Source organism: Melanostigma gelatinosum, assembly GCF_949748355.1.
Source record: "Melanostigma gelatinosum genome assembly, chromosome: 23".
Classification (NCBI taxonomy): Eukaryota; Metazoa; Chordata; class Actinopteri; order Perciformes; family Zoarcidae; genus Melanostigma; species Melanostigma gelatinosum.
In genome coordinates, this window is record NC_136656.1 from 2,833,118 (window position 1) to 2,857,391 (window position 24,274).

Below are 24,274 nucleotides of genomic sequence, written 5' to 3' on the forward strand. Positions count from 1 at the left end.
ACACACACACACACACACACACACACACACACACACACACACACACACACACACACACACACACACACACACACACACACACACACACACACACACACACACACACACTCTGCAATGTGAGGGTGTAAACATCCATGCTTCTGTTTCGTTTAATCACCATCGGTTTGTTTTAAATTACATCATTCTCTTCCTAACTTTTAGTATGAGTGACAGACAATATCATAAGTTAGTCTGGTAAAGCAGGAACCGCTGTGTGGAAGAAGGAAGCAAAGAAGGATAGAGCGAGATGTGATGGGTGGGGGGGGGGAACAGGAAGGGAAGAAGCAAAACAAGAGGTTAGGGAGAAGGACAGAATAGAAAACACAATAAACGTGTGAAAATATCCAAATAAGAAACAAAGGAAGGATGGAAACATGTAAGAATATGAGGTAATGCACTCTAACAAATACTAGAACAATAAAGGACCCTTTCAAAGGGTTCTGTCCAGAACCCAACATAACAGGATGTACTTAAAACAATCTGTGAAAGGTTCCACCCAGAACCCCCTGGGAAAGGTTCTTCAGAGAACTGTTCTATGGTGCAAGAGTTCGTCCTGGAACCCTCTCGGGAGGTTCTGTCCGTGATCATATCACCTGTTAAGGGTGCTGACAAGAATCAACTTAAGGGGTTCTACTGAGAATCCTTTTATATACCAAGGGTTTCACCAAAAACACACTAAGGGGGCTCTACCGAGAATCCTTTGGTTCTTTTGAGAACCCCTTTTATATCCCAAGGCTTTCATCTGGAACCCACCCAGGGGCTTCTACTGAGAACCCTTTCATGTTCCAATAGTTTCATCTGGATCCCATCAAAGGAGGCTGGTGTGGTGCAGCGCAATCCACAGCAATCATGATTCACAATCACAGTTTTGGGGTTTTTTTGGGGGGCTGGGAGGATCTTTTAACAAAGGGGTTCTTCAGAAGCAAATGGTTCTGAGTAGAACCTCAACCCTTCAAGAAGAACTATTTTTAAAATCTATATTTCTATTTACCTGTTTGGTAAATGTAAATAAGAAAGGTTTGAAAAGATGGACCAGCGGATGTTAAAACAATACGGAAGATGCAAGAGAGACAGATTTGATTGATTAATGGTCATTATTTTGTTGGTTCCTTCACAGATCAGCCTGATCAGCAAGTCTGACCTGAAAGAAGAAACTTGCAACACCTTGGACATAATCGACCACAGCAGAAGGATTTACAGCTGAACGCATCAAAACTGATAGAGACTCATCTGAACCGAACCAGTAGAGGTCTGGCTGCTGGAGCAGACAGCAGCTATGGATGTGTGTAAACCAATTTTCAGATCCAAATTAGAAACCCTCAAACTCTCAGTTCCATCAAGAGGTGGATGTGACTGATCCACCACAAAGCAACGCGGGACAATTTGGCTCGGCCAACACTTTGAGAACACCTTGCCAATGATTTATTGGCAGGAAATGGGAGATTCAAAGCTCAGGGAACAATTTGAGGCTGTTTGCAGCTAGCAAGACTTCACTGGAATACAATACAAACTAAAAAACACACTTGTAGCTGGGATCTTCCAATCCCCTCTCCCCTCTTCCCTGTCACTCCCCATCCCAAAGTTGCTTTGTCCCTGATTTTACCCCATCCCCCAGATCCTTCCTAATGGTGTAATGCTGTTGAGAATTCACTTTGGAAGACCCACTTCAAAACTCTTCAAATAACGTTGAATCAATGCAGACCGCGTGTCTCTCTCCACCTTCTTCTTCCCTCTGCTGGTGAGGAAGGTGAGTACAAACCAGGGGAGGCCTTCCCCTTGTAAACGTCCTACAGGTTAGGGTTCTCTCTTTGGGATGGGCGGCCCAGAAAGGGCTCTTCTTGGCGGGTTCAGCACCACCACTTCTTCCCTGGAGGTTGGTGGTCGGATGGCTTGGCCAAGCATGAACCCCCTGGACCTCAACCAAACCCTGCCATGGGAGACGGGGTTTGGAGGCAGCGGCGGAGGCGCGGCAGCCATGAGCGCAGGCGTGGACAATTTCACCCAGGAGTCTGTCACCGCCCTGGTGATGAAGGATAAAAACTGGCCGGCGCTGCTCATACTGGTCATCATCGCGCTGACGATCGGTGGCAACATCCTGGTGATCCTGGCAGTGTCGCTGGAGAAGAAGCTCCAGAACGCCACCAACTTCTTCCTGCGGTCGCTGGCCGTGGCGGACATGCTCGTGGGCATCCTGGTCATGCCGGTCTCCCTCATCAACATCCTCTATGGTGAGATTTTACGACACACAAAGCAGACTTATACACATGCAGCAAGCAACAGACAGACAGCTTCATAACAGATAATGTTGTTGCTCCTTGTAAACCTTTATCTTTTTCTTGCTCACAGTCCCACATTTCTCTGGATAATCCCGGTTTAATTTCTACAGAAATATGTCTTTTTACTGTAATCATACATAAATCCCCATTACTGAAACATTCTTCTACCTCTGATCTCGAGCACCCGCCCACTCACCAGCTGCACCTCACTGTGACATGCGTCCTGTCGTTATTTCAGAACATTTTTCAGTGCAATTGTTGAAATTATTACTTCTCTGAGACGTTGCTCGCCGTTATACTGCGAGTGATTCCAGAGCCGGAGGATGCCAACTTGATAATTGCGATATCATACCCGCGATCAACTGCTGTTCCTCCTGACGGTATCCCCGCCAGGACTCAGCATGAACGCCCACATTAGCCTCATAGGGTGTCGGGGAGGCTGCCTATTGAATTTCTTTTCCAATGTTGAGTCAAGATATTTGATTAAGGAGAGGCTGTCTTCCTGTCACATTTCAGCATAGGTCTGAGGAGCTGATAGTTGGACATCTTCTGCACCTGCTTTAACTGCTAGGTTTTGTTATAGATGTGAGAAATATTGTTGATTTTCAGCCACCAATCATCTCATGTGTCATTAGATCCAGCATCTCTTTGGAACTGCAGCACACAGAGCATAGACTCATCTAGTCAGATGACAGCAGTGGCAGCCAAATATGAATATGTTGACGTAGCGTTTATCGTGACGGGCCAACAGATTTGGAAAAAAAAAGCTGCTCAGGCTCGGTCGGCGCTAAATAATTTGTGATTTGATGTCTGTGCGTCTGGCGGAGACGCACTTCTCTCTTGATTTATTACCTCAGTAAACATTGTAAACATGAGTTTATGTCTCAATCTCTAGTTTCAAGTCTTCTTCAATACAGCATGATGTTCATTTAGTACATTATGCTCCATTTAGAGTCACACAGACCATAAAGCAGGGGATGCTTCAGGGCGGGACTTACTGTGATTGACAGATCGTTACCAGAGTCTCTACGTTGACCTAACAAGTCAGGATGTCTCTTGCGAGTCCCCCAGATTCATGGAAGTCTCCGTGGATCTGCACAAACCTTCATCAAACATCTTCATCCGTCTCATGTTCGCCCCGGCGGCTCTTTCGTATCCTCGGCACGACTTGACCAAACGTACTACGTTGATGTCTCTGCTTCGTCGCTGGACTCCCTCAGGAATACAAAGCAGGACGGCGAAGGTTGATGAGTGCTTAATGGGCCGCGTACGGTCAATGGACACACTCGGCCGCTCGCTCTGTGTCTCATCTGTTGTCTGGAGCTGCTGCCGCTGATTGCCCACCCAATCAATGTTCACCAAACACCAACAATAATCGTTTCTTCTCTGTTTTACAGACGGATGCACACATGAAAGCCGAGGCAGACAGACAGACAGACAGGCAGGCAGGCAGACAGACAGGCAGACAGTTTGAACTTCCGTACAAACTTTTTCCACAAAGATAATGTCTTAACTTTCCATATCCATTCGTGTTATTCGGCACCACTCTCACGTCTTCCATTGATTCAAAATGTGTCCGTGAAGGAAGGCGAACAAGGCAACATGTCATTTCGATTCATTCAGCTTTGCGGGGCGATAAAACAGCAACAGCGGTAATTAAACACTGATGATATATGAAGCGAGGCACATCAACAAAGAACGGCACGACAGAATATATCGCACCTCAAATCACCACCATAAAGTAAACAGTACATCCAAGACATGTTAATACGCAGGAATAACTTCAGGAGACAGGAGCGATAAGAGGTGATGGAACGAGACGCAGCAGAGAGGAAGATGAGATCTTCTAGACTCAATTAGGACGGGAGGAGATCACACACACACACACACACAGAGGAACACACCGCCTCAAAGTATACGACCTGCAGGGCCAACTCAATCAAAGTTATCTCTGTGATAAAACACACACACACACACACACACCTCTTCCCACAGCCGGCGGATTGTTATGAGATGTGTCATCTGTGCTTTAATGAATTGGAAAGAGAAGTGAGACGGACTGTAACATGAAGTACGCTGAGAGGACCGGCCAGTAAATTGCACGTCGCTCAGGTCGATGGCTTTCTGCCACTTCGCCCTCGAACACGTGACAGAGCAGCGCGGACTCATTTATTAAAGTGGCAACAGGCAAGTTGTCTCTGCTTCAGCTCATCATTACGTAGTATGTGTTGGTTTCACGATGTAATGCTTCTGGAATAATCACTCAATCGTGGGTTAGATGGGCTCCCTCCCGAGTTTTTAGGTTTACTTGCGAAACACAACTTGGTCAGGCTTTCGGAAAAGTGGTTTTGGTTGAAACTCGTACGTTTGTGACTGCATTGGTTACGTAACTAACGTGTGTAAAGTCCTGATGCAACGTAAGAAAACTACGGTCGTTAACGTCGTTTTTGGTTTCATACTCTGATTCCCTCAGAACGGATTGAACATCACTGCTTTCTAGCACAGCCAATGTAACGTCACCTTTCCTTTGTCCTCCTCCTGCGTCCTCCAGACTACGCCTGGCCTCTCCCCAGCGCGCTGTGTCCGATCTGGATCTACCTGGACGTGCTGTTCTCCACCGCCTCCATCATGCACCTGTGCGCCATCTCCCTGGACCGGTACGTCGCCATCCGCAACCCCATCGAGCACAGCCGCTTCAACTCCAGAACCAAAGCCATGATGAAGATCGCCGCCGTGTGGACCATATCGATAGGTCAGAACACACCTTTAAGCGTATGTTTCAATAAAGGCCAGGTTTGCAAGCCTCTTGATTTTGGGGGATGCTGATGAGCTTTTCTCCTAAAGTGGTCTATGTTCACTATTGTCTTTATATCTGGTAACTCATGAAAGCAGCCAATCAACTGAATGAAAGAGACACTTTTTACTCTACATCAGACATGATGGAGGCTTAAAGGGTCAGTTCACCCAAATCACAAGACAAAGTATTTTACCTTTTGGTATCTAGCCATGCAGTCCCTTGTCTCCTTGGTGTTGACTTATTAACTGTGGTTCTGGAAGTCTGGAACACGAGGAACGTCTCCCAGCGTCCCCTTACAGATGCAGCTGATCTGCATCTCGTACTTCTCCGATGATCCATCCCCGGAGGTGTGGAGGCGGCACTTTTCATAATCGTCTCGATCGGTTGCGAACACGAATGACATGCAAATGAATGAATTGTGTCGTCTGGAAATGAATGACAGTGGATGTTAAAACAGATAGTGTATTAGTGTATAATATCCTGAAACTATCAATCATTGTGTTTTTGTTACCTTAGAATCAGCTCTTCTTATCTACATAGGGAGCAGGCCACCGTGTTTCTACAGTAGCCCTGAATGGACAAACCAAACGCTGGCTCTAGCGACAGCCTTTTGCGTTTTTACGTTCCCTGAAGGCCACCGTAGTTCTCCGACAAGCTAGATGTCACTGAATCCTCCAAACTGCTCCTTTAAGGACGTCTTCGTCCACGTTTTCTTGATCTTTAGACTTCACTCTTGACCTTGTAAAACTTAGTTTACATAATAATCTGGACTCTTGATCACATCACGAAGAAGAAAAAGTTACTTCACTGTAATTTCTTCCCGTTTCCAAAATCCCTCCCAACCCTCCCTCGTTAGAGCAATCTTTTCATCTGTATAATAGCCTGCGTGTGTGTGTGTGTGTGTGTGTGTGTGTGTGTGTGTGTGTGTGTTCTGGGGGGAGAGTAGTGCGTTCTTCAGGGATCAGATGACTTTTCAAACTTTCCTCTCAGACCTCCCGCTGTGTGTCTGATGACCAATTTCAAAAACTCAGAATAAACTTGTCTCTGTTGAAAAGGGAACATTTTTAAAACGACTCATTAAGGTGGATATTTTTCTAAATGGTGTTGTTAATCGAGGACAAAAGTTAATTCTCATTTGTGTTGGTTGAGAGAAAAATAACCAAAAGTCCAGTGATATCCGCCACAAGCCTGTTCTCTCCTTTCTGAGGAATATTATGTTTATCTGTCGTAGCTGGAATCTTACTGGTTACTGTGAGAATAAATACACTGACAATCAGCATAACGCCCGTCAGCTGCGCTACTCCCAAAGCTCTCCAACTGGTGACAGCAGGTGTACTAGCTGGTGTTTAGAGGTTTTACATTGAGACACTGCTTCTCCAAGGCAGCATTGACAGAAGGAGAAGATTGACTCCTCACTCACTCACTCACTCACTCACTCACTCACTCACTCACTCACTCACTCACTGCTTTTGCAATCGCAAGAAATCACGATATTCCTGCCGGCGCTTCCTCGACCCCCTCAACACCTCGACATTCAGCAGCGACGGATGTGTGTGAGGGCTCACAGGGATCAGTGCTGAGGGATTAGCAAGGAATCGTTTCCACACACAAGATGTGCTGCAAAGTATTAATACATCATGAAGAGACTTACTGTATCATTTAGAATTATGCTTTGTCTGTAGGAACAGGGCATTGCAGATTCTTATTTTCAGATTCACTGCAGAAAACGTACTAAAAGATCCCCTAAATGCTGCACACTGACGACCCTCCCCTTAAAGAATGCACCCCCCCTTCCTCAACTCCCCTCCCCTCTAATAATCTGTATGCAACGGTTAAATTCTCAATTTCCTCGCAGCTTTAAACAAATATTGCAACGACTATCTCTCCTCAAGATCCCATCGACTCTGTTGAGCACGTTTAACACGCGTCTCGGTGTTAAACGTGCAGAACTGTGAGCAGGGAGGCAAGAAAAGACACTTTGGATGAAGCCAAAAACAACAAAGTAGAGTACCGGTAGGTTTACTCCAAAGTTGTTTTGCTGTAAAACGGATGGAGGTTGATTGACAGCTCCAGAAACCAGGAAGAGCTTCACGTCCTTTCTGCTCCCTCTTCCTCCTTCACAACCGGCTGCTTTTGAATTCAAGAAATCCCCCGTTTCCTCCTGGAAACACTGATTTCATGTCTCGCATTCTATCATGTTGAGCAAGCTAATATGCTAATGCTACGAATGTAGCGATTCAATTGAACTGATTCAGATACAACAACAAAAAACAAGGAGGGGGGAGTAAACAAGGAAACAATGAGGGAGGGAAGGAAACAAGGAAGGAGGAAAGGAAACAAGGATGATGGGAAGGAAGAACGGAGGGATAAAAGGAAACGAGTCGGGACAAAAGGAAACAAAGATGGAAGGAATTAAAAAAGAGGGAAGAAGGAAACAATGAGAGAGGGAAGGAAACAAGGAGGTCGGAGCAAACAAAGAGGGAAGAAGGGAGTAATGAGGGAGGGAAGGAAACAAGGAAGAAGGAAAGGAAACAAGGATGGAGGGAAGAAAGAAAGGCAATAAGGAGTGCCAGATGGAAAGAAGGAGGGACGGAAGGAAGCAAGGAGGGAGAGAAGCAAACACAGAGGAAAAGAATGAAACAAGAAGTGTGGCATGGAAACAAGGAGGGAGTGAAGGAAACATGAAAGGAGGGAATGAAACAAGAAAGGAGGACAGAAAACAAGAGGGACATGGAGTAAACAAATAGGGAAGAAGGAAACAGGAAGAGAAGGAAGGAAACAAGAAGGAAAGGAGTAAACAAAGAGGGAAGAAGACCACTGAACCTTAGATGTTATTTAGACATCCTCAGATCTGATCAGATCAGATCTCACCTCGGTCAACGTCCACCACGGCAACGATGACATCCATGACCCACTGAGACAGTCCCACACTTCATTGTGCTGTTTCATTTTCCCTTATACTACATTACACGTTGTTAATCCTAGAAATGAACGACATCTATTCCCTTTGACCCGCTTGCTGTCTCCAGGCGTGTCGATGCCGATCCCCGTGATCGGCCTCCACAACGAGGACAAGGTCTTCGTCAACGGCAGCTGCGTCCTCAACGAGGAGCGCTTCATGCTGATCGGCTCCTTCGTGGCCTTCTTCATCCCGCTGGTCATCATGGTGGTGACGTACGGCCTCACCATACAGGTAGTCGTACAACATGTCCTTCCTTCACGATCCTCTCCCTCGTTCTTTCTTCATTCTCCCTCTCTCCCTCTCGCCCTCTCTCCCTCTCTCCCTCTCTCCCTCTCGCCCTCTCTCCCTCTCGCCCTCTCTCCCTCTCTCCCTCTCTCCCTCTCTCTCCCTCTCTCCCTCTCTCCCTCTCTCCCTCTCGCCCTCTCTCCCTCTCGCCCTCTCTCCCTCTCTCCCTCTCGCCCTCTCTCCCTCTCTCTCCCTCTCTCCCTCTCTCCCTCTCGCCCTCTCTACCTCTCTCCCTCTCTCCCTCTCTCCCTCTCTACCTCTCTACCTCTCTCCCTCTCGCCCTCTCGCCCTCTCTCCCTCTCTCCCTCTCTCCCTCTCTCCCTCTCGCCCTCTCTCCCTCTCTCCCTCTCTCCCTCGCCAGGTGCTCCAGAGGCAGGCCACTGTCTTCCTGTGCGAGGCAAAGAGTTCGTCCCAGCAGCCTTTGCACACTCCAGCAATGACGAACACATTGCAGATTCCTCAGATCACCACACTTGCCCCTTCAGATTCACAAGGTAGGGAAAAGGCTTCGTGCAGTGGAAATGTGGTTTATTTCATCAGCAACATATTGTACTTATGTAGAACGGAGGATGAAAACAGCTGTTGATTGTAGTTTTTCTAACTCTGCCCTCAGAAATCCCCAAATGAAACCGCTCAGAAGCAGATTTGCTGTTTTTCTTATATTGTGTAAATAACATTAGTTCATCCACAAACCACTGTCCTCGGTGTAGCTTCTTGACCGCTCTGGCCTCCCCCACAGAGCTGAAGCCGCCGCCTCCTCAGAGCAGACGAAACACCTTGAGCTGCCTGAAAGGAGCGGAGTGCAGCATACTGCGCAGCATCTCCTCGCCAGACAGCCTGAGCATCATCCCCGGCTCGGAGGTGGCGTCTCAGCTCAGCTCGCCAGCCGCGGGGCAGGGCCGGAGCGACTCGTCGGGTTGCCGCGGCCGGCGGGGCATGATGCAGGCCATAAAGAACGAGCGGCGGGCCTCCAAGGTGAGGAGAGAGAGTGGAGCTGAGTGAGTCAGGGGATTTAAGGGGCTCCTCTTCAGGGGCCCAAAGTGGCAGGGAAGCCTTTAAAGAGGTTTTACGAAGGGGAGAAGACACTTTCCCGCTCTTCTTTCCTCTCCTCAGGTCCTGGGAATCGTCTTCTTCCTCTTCCTCATCATGTGGTGCCCCTTCTTCATCACCAACGTCACCTTCGTCCTGTGCCGGGGCTCCTGCAACGAGTCGCTGCTCAACGACCTCCTCAACGTGTTCGTGTGGGTGGGCTACATCTCCTCGGGGGTCAACCCTCTGGTCTACACCCTCTTCAATAAGACCTACAGGAGGGCCTTCTCCAGCTACATCAGGTGCCGCTACAAAGTCGGCGCCAACGCCGCCGGACAGAGTTGCAGAACCCTCCTGGTGCCGGCGTCGTGCTCGTCGCACGCCGTGACGCCTCTCCTGCTGGGCGGCCACGGGAAAGCGGGCGTGGACCGCAACAGCAACTGTCGCAACGGCGGGAGGGGGGACAACGGGAGGCTGGCGGTGGAGCCGGACGACGTTACGGACGACGAGACGCAAATCGGAATAGTGTCGCGGAGCCTCTCCGACTGCCGCAACGCCGGCGCGCTCTCGGAGACGGAGCTGGAGGCGGAGCAGGAGCTGTCGCTCATCAGCTACAGCCCCGCCTCCAGAGAACACACCAGCAGCGTGTGATCGCAGGCTTCCTGTTTTTGTTGTTGTTGTTTGACGGTTCCCTTCTTTTGTTTGTAGCCTGCAGACGGCGGGCCGAGCTGGGATTCTGGATGCTGGGTACTTTTATTGTGAAAGGACTCGTTTGGGTCGAGCAGCCTTGTCCCCAAACTGAAGTGTGCAGAGAAATCAGATTAGAAGGTAACCTAGAGGGGGAAAGGATTAGGAATGAAGGCCAACGTTTCAGACGGGTTTTGTTTTATATTCGGAGTCGGAATGTTGGTTTTCGGGTGAAAGCATCTGTTAAAATGTGGTGTACTTCACGGGGGCGACGGTGCCAGCTGAGACTGAGACAGAAGCAGGACGTGATGAGCTTCTTCTCTTTGTCAACCGGGCATGAAGTTTTCGCAAAAGAGCCCAAATCCAGTCCGAGCTCCGGGTTTCACGTGGATTCTCTCCGCACCAAACCAAAAACTAAAACCAAATCTATTTTGTGCCGGGTCAAGCTTGACAGCAACAGTCATATATATATATATGACTGTTATATATATATATATATATATATATATATATATATATATATATATATATATATATATATATATATATATATATATATATATATATATATATATATATATATATATATATATATATATATATATATATATATATATATATATATATATATATATATGACTGAACCTTTCCAGCATGTATAATCAAACTGTTCAGCTGACAGAAGTTGGGAAACTTTTCTCAAGGCTGCAGTTGAAGTTTGTCTGCGAGCACCACGGTGAAGGAATGTACAGCGGTCTCCGGTGGACTCACAGCGCCATCTGGTGGTCGACACCTCCCTTTGAACAAGGGGCTACAAAGAGCTAAAAGAAAAACATGGCGCAGGCCTCCGGTCCAACCCAGCTGTCAGGCTCTTGCTTCTGATGACCAATACAACCCCTTTGTAGAGAATCCAAAGTCCCAACTTCTCGAGGTTTCTACTGACAATAATGAAGAACATATATGGAGCAATCTAAACAAACAAAAGGTTTTAATTTAAAAAAGAACAAGATATAAATATTTCATGACGTCAGCCTCGGCTCACCGTCATTACTTTCATCAATTCAGTCAAACAATAATATATGAAACTCACTTTCCAAGATCTTCCTCAGCTGTGATCAAATCACACTCATCTTTATTCATCCAGAATCACATGAATTTAAGAAATGTGTCTCTATGTCCCCGTGTTTCCCGACGTCGAGCCAACAGTCCGCCGCCTACTGAATATGCATATCATGTAAATCAGAGTATTCACGTCATCTGGGCCGTTTGAGATTTAAATGAGCTCCGTCAGAGCCCTGGTGTTTGCTGTGATGATGGGTTTTTAGGATTAAAAACTGGCCAAAATCTCCAAGAGTTACAGTTTTGATCGTCCAAACTCTCCGATCTCCGACCCGAGTGTGACTCAAACAGCTTCCGATGTAAGAGACGGACCTCTGACTCTGTGGAGACGGGTCCTCGAACCTCCCTCCTCCCACATCGTACATATCGACAGCCGACGCGTGATTCCTTCACTCTGCATCTCCATCAGCTGGAAACATCTGCAGTGTACCGCCGTGGAAGTTTAGCAAATTTAGATTTCTTAGCAACAAGAGATAATAAAAACTCGTATGCGTATGGTGATCGTAGGCCTAGTTCTATAGAGCTGAATGGTTGTGTTGTTCAGGAAGTCCATTGAGAAAAGCAGCGTTTTAAGAGATCACTTAAAGGGGCACGCCGTTTAATTATCCAACGTCTTCTGAGTCTCCGGAGGAGCTCTCCAGAGTTCTAGAGAAAAACAGCCCTGTTGATGTTCTTCACTCTCATAAATAAAGGTACGAACTAGAACCATATAGGGTTCTTCAGCTTGTCCTGATAGGAGTTCCTGGTAAAACCTTTTGTAAAGGTTCCACCGGAAAAGCTTTCGGAAGGATTCTACCGAGAACTCGACACAAAGAGTTCTACCTGGAACCACTTGGAAAGGTTCTACCCAGAACCCCATGTGAGAGGTTCTACAGAGAACCCTTTTATGGTGTAATGGTTCCAGACAAATCTTTCCACCTTCTCAGGGTGCCAACAAGAACCCACAGGGTTCTACTGTGACCCCTTTTTAATTCCAAGGGTTTCATCTAGAACCCACCAAAGTCGTTCTAAAGAGAACCCGATTATATTCCAATGGGATTCATCTAGAACCTGGGTCATATCTGCGGGGCTTTTTTAAAGCTGGAGATCTGAAGTTTGATAGATGTGAGCATTTAGGAGGCGGACGGTTGAGGTGCATTATGGGACTTGTAGTGTTTCAGAGATTGAGAGTCAAAGTCAGGATATCGCAGCCTCAGCTGCTTCAATTCTGACCAATCTTTGTTTAATCTCTCGAATGTTAGTCCCTTAATCTTATGGAAGTGTAATACTTAATATGTGGAGTGCCCCTTTAAATGCAAAAAGATATTGATTATGATTAACACCGTTCACCTTGTCAAAGTAGAAGTCACTTTCCCCAGTGATCAATGTTTCCTTTTGGTAAAACTCCGTTCAGCCTTAGGACAGCCCAAAAATTACAAAAACCTGAATGTAACCCCCCCTTTTTGTTTTTTACCCATAATCCCCCTCTCCATGGTCAAAGAGAAAAGATCAAAGCCTGCAGTCCAGAGCCGGAGGTTTTTTGCAGTCACCGCTGCATACAATTAGAATGAAACGTCTTTCTATTCTGTGCATCTCTGAGTCCTTTCTCCACCACTTGTGTGCTGCAGACGAACACAGGTGGTGAGTCGCACCACGTTCCTCTCCACGAGGTCGACATGAGCCAACGTGGGCCGGCCAGCAAACACCGTGCATGTTTGAAGTGATGTTCAAAAGGTCCTCTCTGCCTCACTCAAGTTCATTTTGTTTGTTTTTGTTCTGTCTTTCATACTGAATAAAGCGCAGGAAGGGAAGAAAGAAGCAATCGACGAACAAACACACATTGCCAGCAGCTTGCATTCCCGCAGGCATTTTCATCTCCTTCAAAATACCAACAATACCAACACAAACAAGAGCAGGGAGACCAGAATGGGGAAGAGTGGGTGGAGTTTGAGCCATCCAGGTGTGAGGCCAGCCGACTCAGTACGTCCCAATGTGATGTGTTCCCCGTGTACCAGTGTGTGCCCCAGGCCCGGCTCAAACTGCTCTCTGAGATTGATTCAGGAACATTTCTGAGGTTTTTTTAATCGATCGTGTCTGGCTCGATGGATTGAATCGGGGTCGTCGCTGCAGGTGCCAAACCTGTCCGGCTCGCGGTCCCAGAAAAGATGAAGGAAATCACTCTGAGAAAGTATCTGGAGGGATTTCAGCCGGTGATTGGATCCGGGTCTGGTGTGTATCGAAATAGTCGGAGCCGTCTATTGACAGAGTTTAGTATTAATACGTTTGAGGAGCTCTGATTTGGCTTTTATTCCCTTCTTCAGGACTTCTGCAGACATTCTGTTGTGCAAGAGCTGCTTCATACAATGATTATAGTGTATTTGAAAATGTTCCAACTCCATGAGGGAGATGTTTCATGCACAAGCTTAAAGGGAAATAATAATAACAGTAATAAACTTTATTTACGTAGCACCTTTCATACAGGAGGGGGGGAGTAACAAAGTGAAGGAACGAGATGGTGAATAAAAACAGAATGAAACGTGCGAATACTGCACGATAAAAACCAAGCAATAAAACAAAGGGAGTAATAATAGAACGTGTAGAAGTTTGAAACAAAGGAAGAGGGGCAGTTAGTTAAAGGTGCTGAATGAATACATTTTATTGTCGTTTTAAAAATGCATTTCTTTAAGCCTTGGGTAGACAATTCCATAGTTTTGTGACTCTGTCACTACACGGCTCTGAGACTCGCCTGAGCTGCAGGTTGGTCAAGAGTTTGGCAAACCCGACTTCTTCTTCGTCAAACGTTTGAACTCTTGAACGCCCCCCGAAGGTGTCGGCACCTCCTCTCTGCTCGTCTGCAGGCCGGTCTGTCCGGTTTCTCTCGCTCTTGTCCGATCCGGCGCTCGTGGGTTCGCTCTCTTTCGGCGTGTTGAACCCTCTTCTGTTATGCAGTGGCTGTTTGTTTGTTTTTTTATACCATTTTAATTGTGAATGTTTGTCTACGACACATTTTGAGTTTATACAATGATTATGCCGTCATCCACACAATGTATTTTATTTTTTCTGTGTGATGCTGCTATTTATTGATTAAAATATTATTCTAATGTGTGGACAACTGTCTTATTTGTACATTAAAAACAGATATTTTTATTATTTTTTTGCTATAAACCTTTTCTTGCTGAAGTCTCCAAACTGTCTTTCTGAACTTACTGTAAAAAAACAACAAACGATGGTTTATTTCTACATTGTTATTCTTAATGCTCTTCATCGGAGCCACCGGCTGGTGAAACCAGATGAACTCATGCAGGTTCTCCAGAAACTCCTTCAGCTCAGAGACCCAGATCCTCCAGCAGAGACCGGTCCACCGTGGACTCCTCCTCCTCCTCCTCCAGGAGCAGAGCTTCTCCTCTCTGGGAGTCAACACCGACACCACGGTGCTGGACAACCAGGACGTATTGCTGGACCCGCTGGAGGGAAGGGAGGCACAGGAGAACCAGGACTGAGAGGAGCAGACTGTCAGACCCTGCTGCAGTAAAATGAGATGTTTTCTAAAGGGAGTCTGGTGCTCAGAGACACGACCACTTTAGTCCACAGGAACCGCCCCAATCTACACAAAATGAAAGTTCCTTGTAGTACCAAGGATTTTAATGTCCAAAGACAAAATATTAAAAGGCCTTTACGCCCAAAAAGTTATACTATTAAATGTACTAGTGCAGATAACAAGAAACGCAGCGTGACCGTTTCTTGCAGTACTTCGTCTGTTCTTTATGCCTTTCTATGAAAACTTGTATTTTAAAAGCAAAGCGTTTCTTTCCAAGTCTCTGGTTTGCAGCGGCGTCACTCAAATCAGCACCACGGACAGCGACGGAGGAGATTTCAACGTTTCAAACACGAGGCAACAGCGCCGCTGAGTGGTGGAGCTGGGAAACGGCAGGAGGTAAACTGTGGTTTCTGCACAGCACTGGTCTTACTAAAATAATAATTATCCCCGATATGTTTACAGACTAACACGTTGTTGATATGTCGTGGGGTTATCTAGCTTGTTGGGGTAAATAGGTGTGAAAGATGGGCCTAGATCCGCGTCAGACACCACTGTATTTACTGTAAACTACAGTCCATAGGCTAGACTTTCTTTAAATTAGCATGTTGGTAACGCAAAATAAATGATGCAGCTGCAATACTTCAGAAAAGTGAGTATTGCGTTGATGTCGACATATTTGCAATATGTCTCTTCAAGTGTAATGTTATTTATGGTTTGACATTTCTTCATCATAGTTTATTCCAAATAGATTGAGTGTCTTTAAATGCACCTTTAAGATCACACACTATATTTAATGTGTCCATATATATCGGAGAAAACCTTGTTTTATCCCGTTATCGTGTCTATTTAACATAATCATTAACGGTCGAATGACGCCAGTGCAATGAACTTGTGTATCTGCATTTGTTCATTTAATAATTAAAGTGAAATGAGCTTCTCATCCACACACACGTGTTACACGTAACAGCCGCATCACGACCGGCTGGCAGCGTCTCAAAACCCTCCGCCTGCTCGCACATGCTGCTCGGTGGAGTGGGCGGTGGCCTCGGCTGTCTCCGGAAATAGTCGCCTAGCTTCGGCCGCGCATGCGCGGTTTCACGGAGTTGCTGCATCTCGCTGGTTCGTTTGAGCGGCGTCAAGCTAGCGCGCGGTACCACCAGAAATACCAACGGTTAAGCTGTTTGTCGTTCAACATAAAGTCCAAACTGAATTATTATCTCACTATTAAACAATTGTGCATCAGTATTTACGTGCACAAAGTCAGTCATGTGATTATTTGGAGAGGATAGTCCCTGTAGTAGCGGTCCGTGAGCTACAAACAAATCTGTTCACACCTCATTTCGTCCAAAATGTCGCCTGAAAGAAGCAAACATTTACCTGCAAAAGGTGAGAAATTAAGTTAGTTAAACGTTGTTTTAAAACGAAAGCTTGTGACCTAAAGCTACTGTAGTTTTGTATAAACTTATCGTCCGTTATTTGTCTATTTAAGTTAGTAATTGAACCGTTAATTATTGTCAGTCTCCCTATTTAATGGGCAATCACATGCTTAATTAATTGCACCTGATAAACTGTCACCTGGGTGTGTATTATTTGCAATATAACCAAAACACAACATTGAAATATAGGCTTAAGTCAGCTGCATATTTTAACCATAAATGCACGTATGTAAGAAGTAGAACTTTCAACAGTTCATTCTACAAATGTGAGCGATTCTTAGTTTTACTTCCTGTTTAAAATGGACATGTCTCTTGCAAATAAAGATGTTTTATTGTAGTGCACAAAGAGTACGAATTAGGCGATGGTGGAGGAGGGACATTTTATTATAGATTAAATGTATTTATATGAAAGTTATATTTCTGGTGTGTTAATTTGGCAGAGACAATATTGATAATATGTAACGGATGTGTGTATATATATATATGCAGCAGCATATAATATAGTGCAAACAAGAGACATAGTATTATAAATAAGTAATACAACAGTAAAGAATATTAAATAAGTAAAAAATCCACAATAACTCAAATATTATAGATACAGGCAGAATAAATACGTACAATGACTACACAATTCATGAGACATACTAAGGATAAAAACAAGAGAACAGACCGAACAAACTTGTATGTAATGTTTCAACCATCTGGTTTGAAGAATATGTTCCCATTTCTGATTGTTTGACACTTGTTGGGTAACTTTAATGTCGACTTTTCTTTTGAAACGCAAATCGGACGTTGTGCTTCTTTGCTGCAGGCTGCGAGCTTGACGCTCGTCAGGTCGACGGACGCTGCCTTGGAAACGCCATAAATCCAGACCACGCAGCTGGGTCGCGAGCAAGGGACCCAGATCTTCCTCACTTCAAAGGCTTCCTCTTCCTCCGCCATCTCTCTCTCTCCATCCATCCATCGAGCTGCGAAGATGGGCGACCTGAAATGAAATGCAGATCAACGGAGAGAACCATTTAAATAAGCGAGAGAAGAAGAAGAAGAAGACCGCAGCCAGGTAAATCTAATTGGATTTTTAAAATCTGCTTTGCACGTGACAGCGATGGTGTGGAAACATGCCTCCTGTGGGAGCGCGTACGTGGAGGGAGGGCGCGTTTGTTATTATTACATTGCGCGCACACACGCAGAAAACACGAACAGAGAGGGAGATAGAGATGATGCATGCTTACTAATTGGCCTCCATTGCTCTGCAGGCTTGAAGCTCTTTTAGCTCCATTTTAACGCGTGAAGCGTCGTTCCCAGGCGCGCGCGTCAGGTGCGTCTCCTGCAACAAAATGTCACCAGTGTGGTTGAATGTGTCGTGTGCTGGGTGTCGACTTGGAACCAGAGCAGCGCGGGCTCGTGTGTGGAGGATTAGTCTGTCTGTCTGTCGCTGAAATAGCGTGTTTTTCATGGGATTTGATGTCGCGATAAGGAATAGCCTGAAATGTGCTTGTACCTGCACCCTGTTCCCTGTTATAAATCCCTGTCGGTATCTATATCTGAGCACATTCAGAATGCATTACAGTCAAATGCATGTTGAATGGATGCAGTCGGGTTTTTTGCTTTTGCCCATGTCGTTCTGCTGTTGCAGCGCTCCGTGGCGCCTCCTGTTGCTTACCTCTCTGCTTGTTGATTCCTGCTGGAATGGGAAGTCATGTCACCTCGGGCATTTGTGCCAATTATGACACTACATGATGATTTACAGGAGCTACAATGAGCAGATGTACAGGAGGGAGACACTGTTTCGATTTCTACGTTAACACGATATTGCAAGAAGCTACAGTTGCAATTTCAAGACGTTTGGGTCCAAGATATTCTGCCATTTTGAAGACTAAACAATTATTCAAATACCGATAATTATCAGCAGTCCAACGCTACTACATTTCCCAAAAACGTATCTCTGTTTCCAGATTAACTGTTGAAGTATTTCCATATTTTGTAGACATAATTTAGACAGCTGTGTGTGTGTGTGTTTAAATGGAGCAAAAATCGTTTGTTAAATACTTGCAGAGCCGGTTCCTGTAATCGGGTGACTGCCCTGCAGAAGCGCCCATGAGCAGGGCACTGCAAATGTCGACAGTAATGTTGGAGCGAGGCCAAGGGACTGTTCGACCAAGTGGTGCCGCTGGCCATCAGGCCCCGCAGCACAGTGTAGCATGAAAGCAACGCTCGCTAACCTCTGTACTGAAACATGAAGCCACAAGAAGAATCCAGCACAACTTCAATGTTAGAAAACAAAATCAACTGGGTTGTAAATGTGACGGCCCTGCGAATTTAAACTGATAGTTTTCTCTCCCGTGGTGAATGTGACACGACAGCGAGCTGGTTTTATATTTCTGTTTGTGTTTTACAAATTCAACAAACACGATAATTATGCAAAATGTAGAGGTGCTGGTAGGCGGAGCCCAATAAGGCTAGTGGTTTCCCTCTACTTCCAGTCTTTATGCTAAGCTAAGCTGATGGCCCTGGCTTATGGGCGGATCTAGCTTTGCATGTTACTCTAGAAAACAAAGTTACATCCTGAAATATGCAGCCGTTCTTTGTGATGATTAATTCTATATTATCCTCTTTGAACCACATCTGGTGGCTTTCTAAACGGTTCCAGATGACAGGAAGTGGGGATTCTGATTGTATCATCCAAACAGATGTCTGCCTTCCTTTTTTCCGGACAGATGTTCGGAGCGTCTCGTTCTCGTGCTTTGAATCGACTCTAAAGGAACGCGCAGCAGCCTCTTCAGGGTGCACTCAGACTCTGTGATGTGGCCACTTAAGAGATCCACTCCCCGGGTTATTCACCGTGTGAGGAACCAGCCGACACATTGAATAGAATCCGTCTGTCACGAGGCTTCCATGCAGTGTGTTTTATTCTGCTCTGCTGAGTTGAATGGGCCGTAAACAACACAGACTTCACCAATTCCCATTAGCATTATCGTATTGTTCTACAAATAGAACTCGTCTGCCGTCAGAATAACATTAAAGATGCTGTAACAATATACACGTCGTGACTTTAAAGATGCAGATATGTTAGCTGGCATGTCTACTTTTCTATGTTTTTAATTATTTAGATAGAAATGACAGCTGGCTCGTCACTGTCACTTTTCACCCAGCCGCCCAATCACAGTGCAGTAGGGGCGGGACAACAGATGTGATCAAACGTGTTTGATTATAAGTATGTTGTGTTGTTATTGCGTGTGTTACGCTACTCGCTACCCAATCCGTGCGTCCTGCCCAATGCTACGTTGTGTTAGCACGTTAGCAGCCGGGCTTGTTTGGTTTGACCATTCCGGGCTACCGTAGAAACATGGTGGTGCAACAATGCAGAGGACCTGCTCCCTCAATCGATACGAAGGGCTCATTCTACAATGATACTCATACGTTAGTTGGCGTGTCTACTTTTCTATGTTTGTTTTGTTTTTTTATCATTAATTGCAGCCGGTCGGTGCCTTGCTCAGAGGCACTTCAGTAGAGTGGATGCTTCCAGATGTGACGGCTTCCTTAAACACTCTTTATAGATCCTCCGGAGTCTTGGTTGAGAGATTTTTTGTGCACACACACACACACACACACACACACACCTCCTTTCTCATAACTGTGGCTCTGCTCCCTCTGCAGCTGTTGAGGAAAGCGATGACGTAATAAGGATGGAAAGGGAAACATTACAGCTTGAAATGCTTTTGAATTTGAGGGTTTTTGAGGCAACGTAGCCTCGTGTGTGTGATCCAAGCTGATGCAGGTGGCCGAGGATCATCCACAGTGGATCGATACGTACAGTTCTTCTCCTCTCATGCTCGTTGTAAAGATGGAGAGAGTCAGAGAGAAAAAAGCTCATTTCTGGGAAAGAACGCCATGTTTTAAAAGATGGAGGTTGTTTATCCTGGAGTGGGTTCTGGGCTCCACGCAGCATTTCTAAATGTATTCGATTGTTTATGTTGGCGAGCCTTTGATCAGATTCAGCCGTACACTCTGACAGCACCTCGTTTTCTCACTGGTTCTCTCTGTCGCTCTCTAAACTGGGAGCGATGGAAACTGGGACACACGGTGTCACATCTCATCTTTACCGGCCGTCATCCCAGTGTCCACCAACCCCGCACTGGTACATCCTGTGTGTGTGTGTGTGTGTGTGTGTGTGTGTGTGCGTGTGTGTGTGTGTGTGGTCACATGGTTTTTTGCCGGATGACTTGTTGCAATCGTGCTGAGGTCGACACTTTTAATTGTGAGAGACGGGGTCACAGAGGGGCGTGAGGAGGGTTGTGCACACACACACACACACACACACACTGCATTCATTGGCTGTGGCTGACCTGTTTACTAACCACATTAGCAGAAACCAGAACAGAGTGGAATAGAACAGATATTCTGTGAAGATCTTCAATATCTTTAAACTCGTTTCACTCATGTCATATAGTGAGTGACATTACAGTCTTGAAAAAAGTGCAATTGTATTTTTACATATGCTGGCGGCACCACAACCTCTGTGTTTCAGAGTTAGTGGGACATTTTCCCCCGAACGTATCCGCTCAGATATCAAACTGTCCTTGAACTCATCATCAAGGAGGGTTCTGAAAAGGATGAAGTCCACATTATTACTGCGTGACATCACGTTAAAGAACGAGAATACTGTAGACACACACACACACACACACACACACACGCTGGACACAATGAAGTGACTGAGATCTCTTGCAGAACTTCAGTGCTCCGATGTAAACTCAGCTCTCCTCTCAACACTTCATTATCCAGCCAAAGATGAAAATACTTCCAAAGAAACCATGACAACAACTCCAGAGAGAGAATCTCTCGCGCTCTCCGATTTGCATAATTAGTTTATAGGGAGGATTAGTGTGTGTGTGTGTGTGGGGGCATCGTAACTGTGATCACTTTGTACAATGGCTCCTCACCCAAGAGCAATCAAACACACTTCAAAGCGAGAGGAGCTGGAGTCATGAGGGAGGTGGAGAGTTTAGGATGGAGGAGAAAAGGAGGCATGTCGGGGGGGGGGGGGGGGGGGGGGTGATGTCTGCTTCGAGCTTCAAACACAACTCGTTCTCTGACACAAACAAAATAAGACTGCGAGATGTTTCCTACAGCGGAGTTCTTGTTGAAGTCAATTTATTTTTTAATTGAATTTATTAAATATCCGCTTTGTTCCGTTCTTCACTCGCTGATGTCTTTCTGTTTGCCGACACGTTGGCGTACGACCAAGCCGAGAGCTTCCCGCAGATCAAAACCAGAGTAATCCTGACTCACAAAGAAACATCAGCTCTGTCTCACTGTCTCTGTCTCTCTGCTGACCCTGGTGGTCAGCAGAGAGAATGCAGCTTGAAGGTGCTTTCGTATTGGCTTCACTCTTCAGATCCATGTCTGGGAGTCTGATCTGAAAGGACCGGTGCAGCTTTATTTAACATAACAATGCCCAGGGTTCCACACACAGTGTAACCTCTACTGTGCTGCTGCCTTTAATTCATTTGCATCAACTAACCTAACTCTTAATTACACGCTCCTGTGTTGTTCTTAGCATCCAATAAGCTGCATGTTACACAGCGCGGTGCTATCAGAGCATCAGAGTCAACACGCTTTCATCGGTTGAATTCTGTGTTGCAGATGTTTCTGTGACATTTTAAATTCTCTTCAAACGTGGATTATTAGGGTTCAAACAAAGGGCTCATGTGCAGTGTTATGGAGCTGGTTTGGGACTGAGAATGCAGGCGTTGTTGAGGGAAATCTCAAGATCAATTTGTGTAATTTTCATGTTTTAACCACAAGGTTTGAGGTGCAGGTTCTTCTACGGGTCACAATAATTCAGAAGCTCTCGTAGCCTTCAGGAAACTCTTTTAAAAACCACACATGGGATCGGCTCTTGAGCTCAGGGTTCAGTCCTAAAACCATCTTCATTCTCATCTCAGTGGAGAAGTAGTTTCAATACAACCTTCGCATTCAGCAGAGAAGTGCGTCACTGGCGTTCATTTACGCAGCAGCTAGCTGTGCATCAGAGGGAATGGAACTCTGTCCCTGGTGCAGAGTGGCGTCTAATTATCACAACGTCTCAAAGAGTCGGTGGTCATTTAGCCGTCGGTTAGTTACAGGAGAAGGCGGATTGGCGGTGATTATACGGGTCCCTCCTATGGAGCGGGGGAGGGGAGGGGAGGGGGAGGGGGAGGGCCCTCTCAACAGACAGACGTGCACAGTGGGAGACCTGTTTGTGTGTTTGCACTTCAGTCTGTGTGGCCGAGCAGACGGAGCAGGAATGGCATGAGCTGCTGCTGTCCACAGGAATGATACACACACACACACACACACACACACACACACACACACACACACACACACACACACACACACACACACACACACACACACACACACACACAGTCCTGCATGTAAAGCAATGCACTTCAGAAATGCTTCTACTTAATTATAAATCACAAACTGCATTAGATATTGTTTGGCACAAAGTGAATGGCTTAAGACCAGACAGTCTATCAGCCCCCCCCCCCCCCCCGTCTGATTGGTTGATTGGTGCGACTGCAACCTGTCCTTTAAATCAGTCTCCATCTTGTCATGAATCTATTTTTGCCAGCGCTAATAAGTGAAGGTGTCAGACAATACAATCCTCTGGAGGCTCACTTTTAGATTTCAAGTTTCCCTGTTCTCTCTTTCATACTATTTTCGGAGTGGCGCCTTATCGGCTCCTCTCCTCCGTCATCTCGTTGATTCTCTCCTTCTCTCGGTGTCTCCTTGTCACTTGTGTGTGTGTGTGTGTGTGTGTGAGGATCTACATTTCATTCATATACCACGACATCATAAACCCAGACTTCATGGACCTCAACGTCTAGCATTCCCTCGTCTCACATCGTTATCTACACACACACACACACACACACACACACACACACACACACACACACACACAAATGGGGGCATACCCGGGGGGGGGGGGGCCGAGGAAGAGATCTTCACCCTCACTGGTTTATTCATGAAACCAGGCGGAGAGAAGATCTAGAGCGAGAATATACTGGGAAAAAAAGGTCAGGAAGAAGATGGGACAAATAAGAGATGAAGAGCAGCTGTTGCGGATGAGGAGGGTACTGTATTATTAAACAGTGGTGGTGTTGGATTATTTACTACAGCTGGAGGAGGGGGGGGAGATGTTCTCAGTCTCAGGGAACTCTTTTTAAGGCGAGTCTGTGAGATCTGAGGTGTGATTGGACGTCAGAAGCTGTTAGACGGAGAGCTGGAGGGAGACGTAAAGAGGACAAATGAGTCACCTTTTATTAAAGTGCATGTGTGCGCTTCAGTCTGGACAAAGAACTTTAAGGAGCACGTGCGCGCACACACACACACACGCACATTTTGTAAGTGTGTAGGGTCACATCATTTTGGCAGTGAATCGCTGTCTGTTGTTTACATCCTTTTGTCTTCATCCCTCCGAATCCTGGAAATATTAATTGTGCCAAACATTATATCAGAAGCGTGGGAGCGAGTTTCCAGAGCGCTGACCTGGGAGCACACACACACACACCTCCCACAAGCACATATGCACACTCTTGTCACGTGAACACACACCGAGAAGTCTCACGTACTTTAATTTCTGAGGCGCACACACAGAACCACGGCCCAAAAATAACACGCGTGTCCAATGTGATGGGAAAATATGTCACAGTGTCATGTGAAGTTTTAAAGAATGTAAGTACTAAAAGTGCAGACACAAAACAGTAGTTTTGTGTCTGCACTGACGTCATTATTCATTTGAGAACACAAACTCTCTCCTCCCGATTAACCTAGAAATATTCCACCACACCCACATAAGAGGCTTCACCCCGAGATCCGACGTGTGTGTGTGTGTGTGTGTGTGTGTGTGTGTGTGTGTGTGTGTGTGTGTGTGTGTGTGTGTGTGTGTGTGTGTGTGTGTGTGTGTGTGTGTGTGTGTGTGTGTGTGTGTGTGTGTGTGTGTGTGTGTCATGAGGAATAAAGAAGGGGCAACTTCCAGTCTGAAGTCTCCATTTAATGCTGAATCTACAATTCATTTCCTGTTTTTGCCATTTAGTTGATGATGACATATCTCCAATTTTTCTACATGAAGCT

At 45.9% G+C, this 24,274-nt stretch overlaps 2 protein-coding genes across 5 annotated transcripts in view; both read left to right on the top strand.

Annotated features, from left to right (window-relative positions):
* Positions 1-1,852: 1,852 nt before the first annotated feature.
* Positions 1,853-10,039, top strand: htr2cl1 (5-hydroxytryptamine (serotonin) receptor 2C, G protein-coupled-like 1; the record flags this gene model as incomplete). Its single annotated transcript, XM_079295831.1, has 6 exons — positions 1,853-2,267; positions 4,867-5,067; positions 8,142-8,305; positions 8,721-8,853; positions 9,099-9,334; positions 9,473-10,039. 6 exons carry the CDS (start codon positions 1,853-1,855, stop codon positions 10,037-10,039), a joined length of 1,716 nt encoding a protein of 571 aa, XP_079151957.1.
* Positions 10,040-17,105: 7,066 nt separating this feature from the next.
* Positions 17,106-24,274, top strand: part of LOC306796227 (actin-binding protein WASF3) — an 18,712-nt gene continuing 11,543 nt past the window's right edge. For 3 of the 4 annotated variants that reach the window (XM_079295059.1, XM_079295061.1, XM_079295062.1), the window contains exon 1: positions 17,106-17,207. The gene's annotated coding sequence lies outside the window, so the exon portion shown is untranslated. Of the gene's footprint in view, positions 17,208-20,265; positions 20,286-24,274 lie in introns of those variants that run through there. The other variant, XM_079295060.1, reaches the window with a different exon arrangement.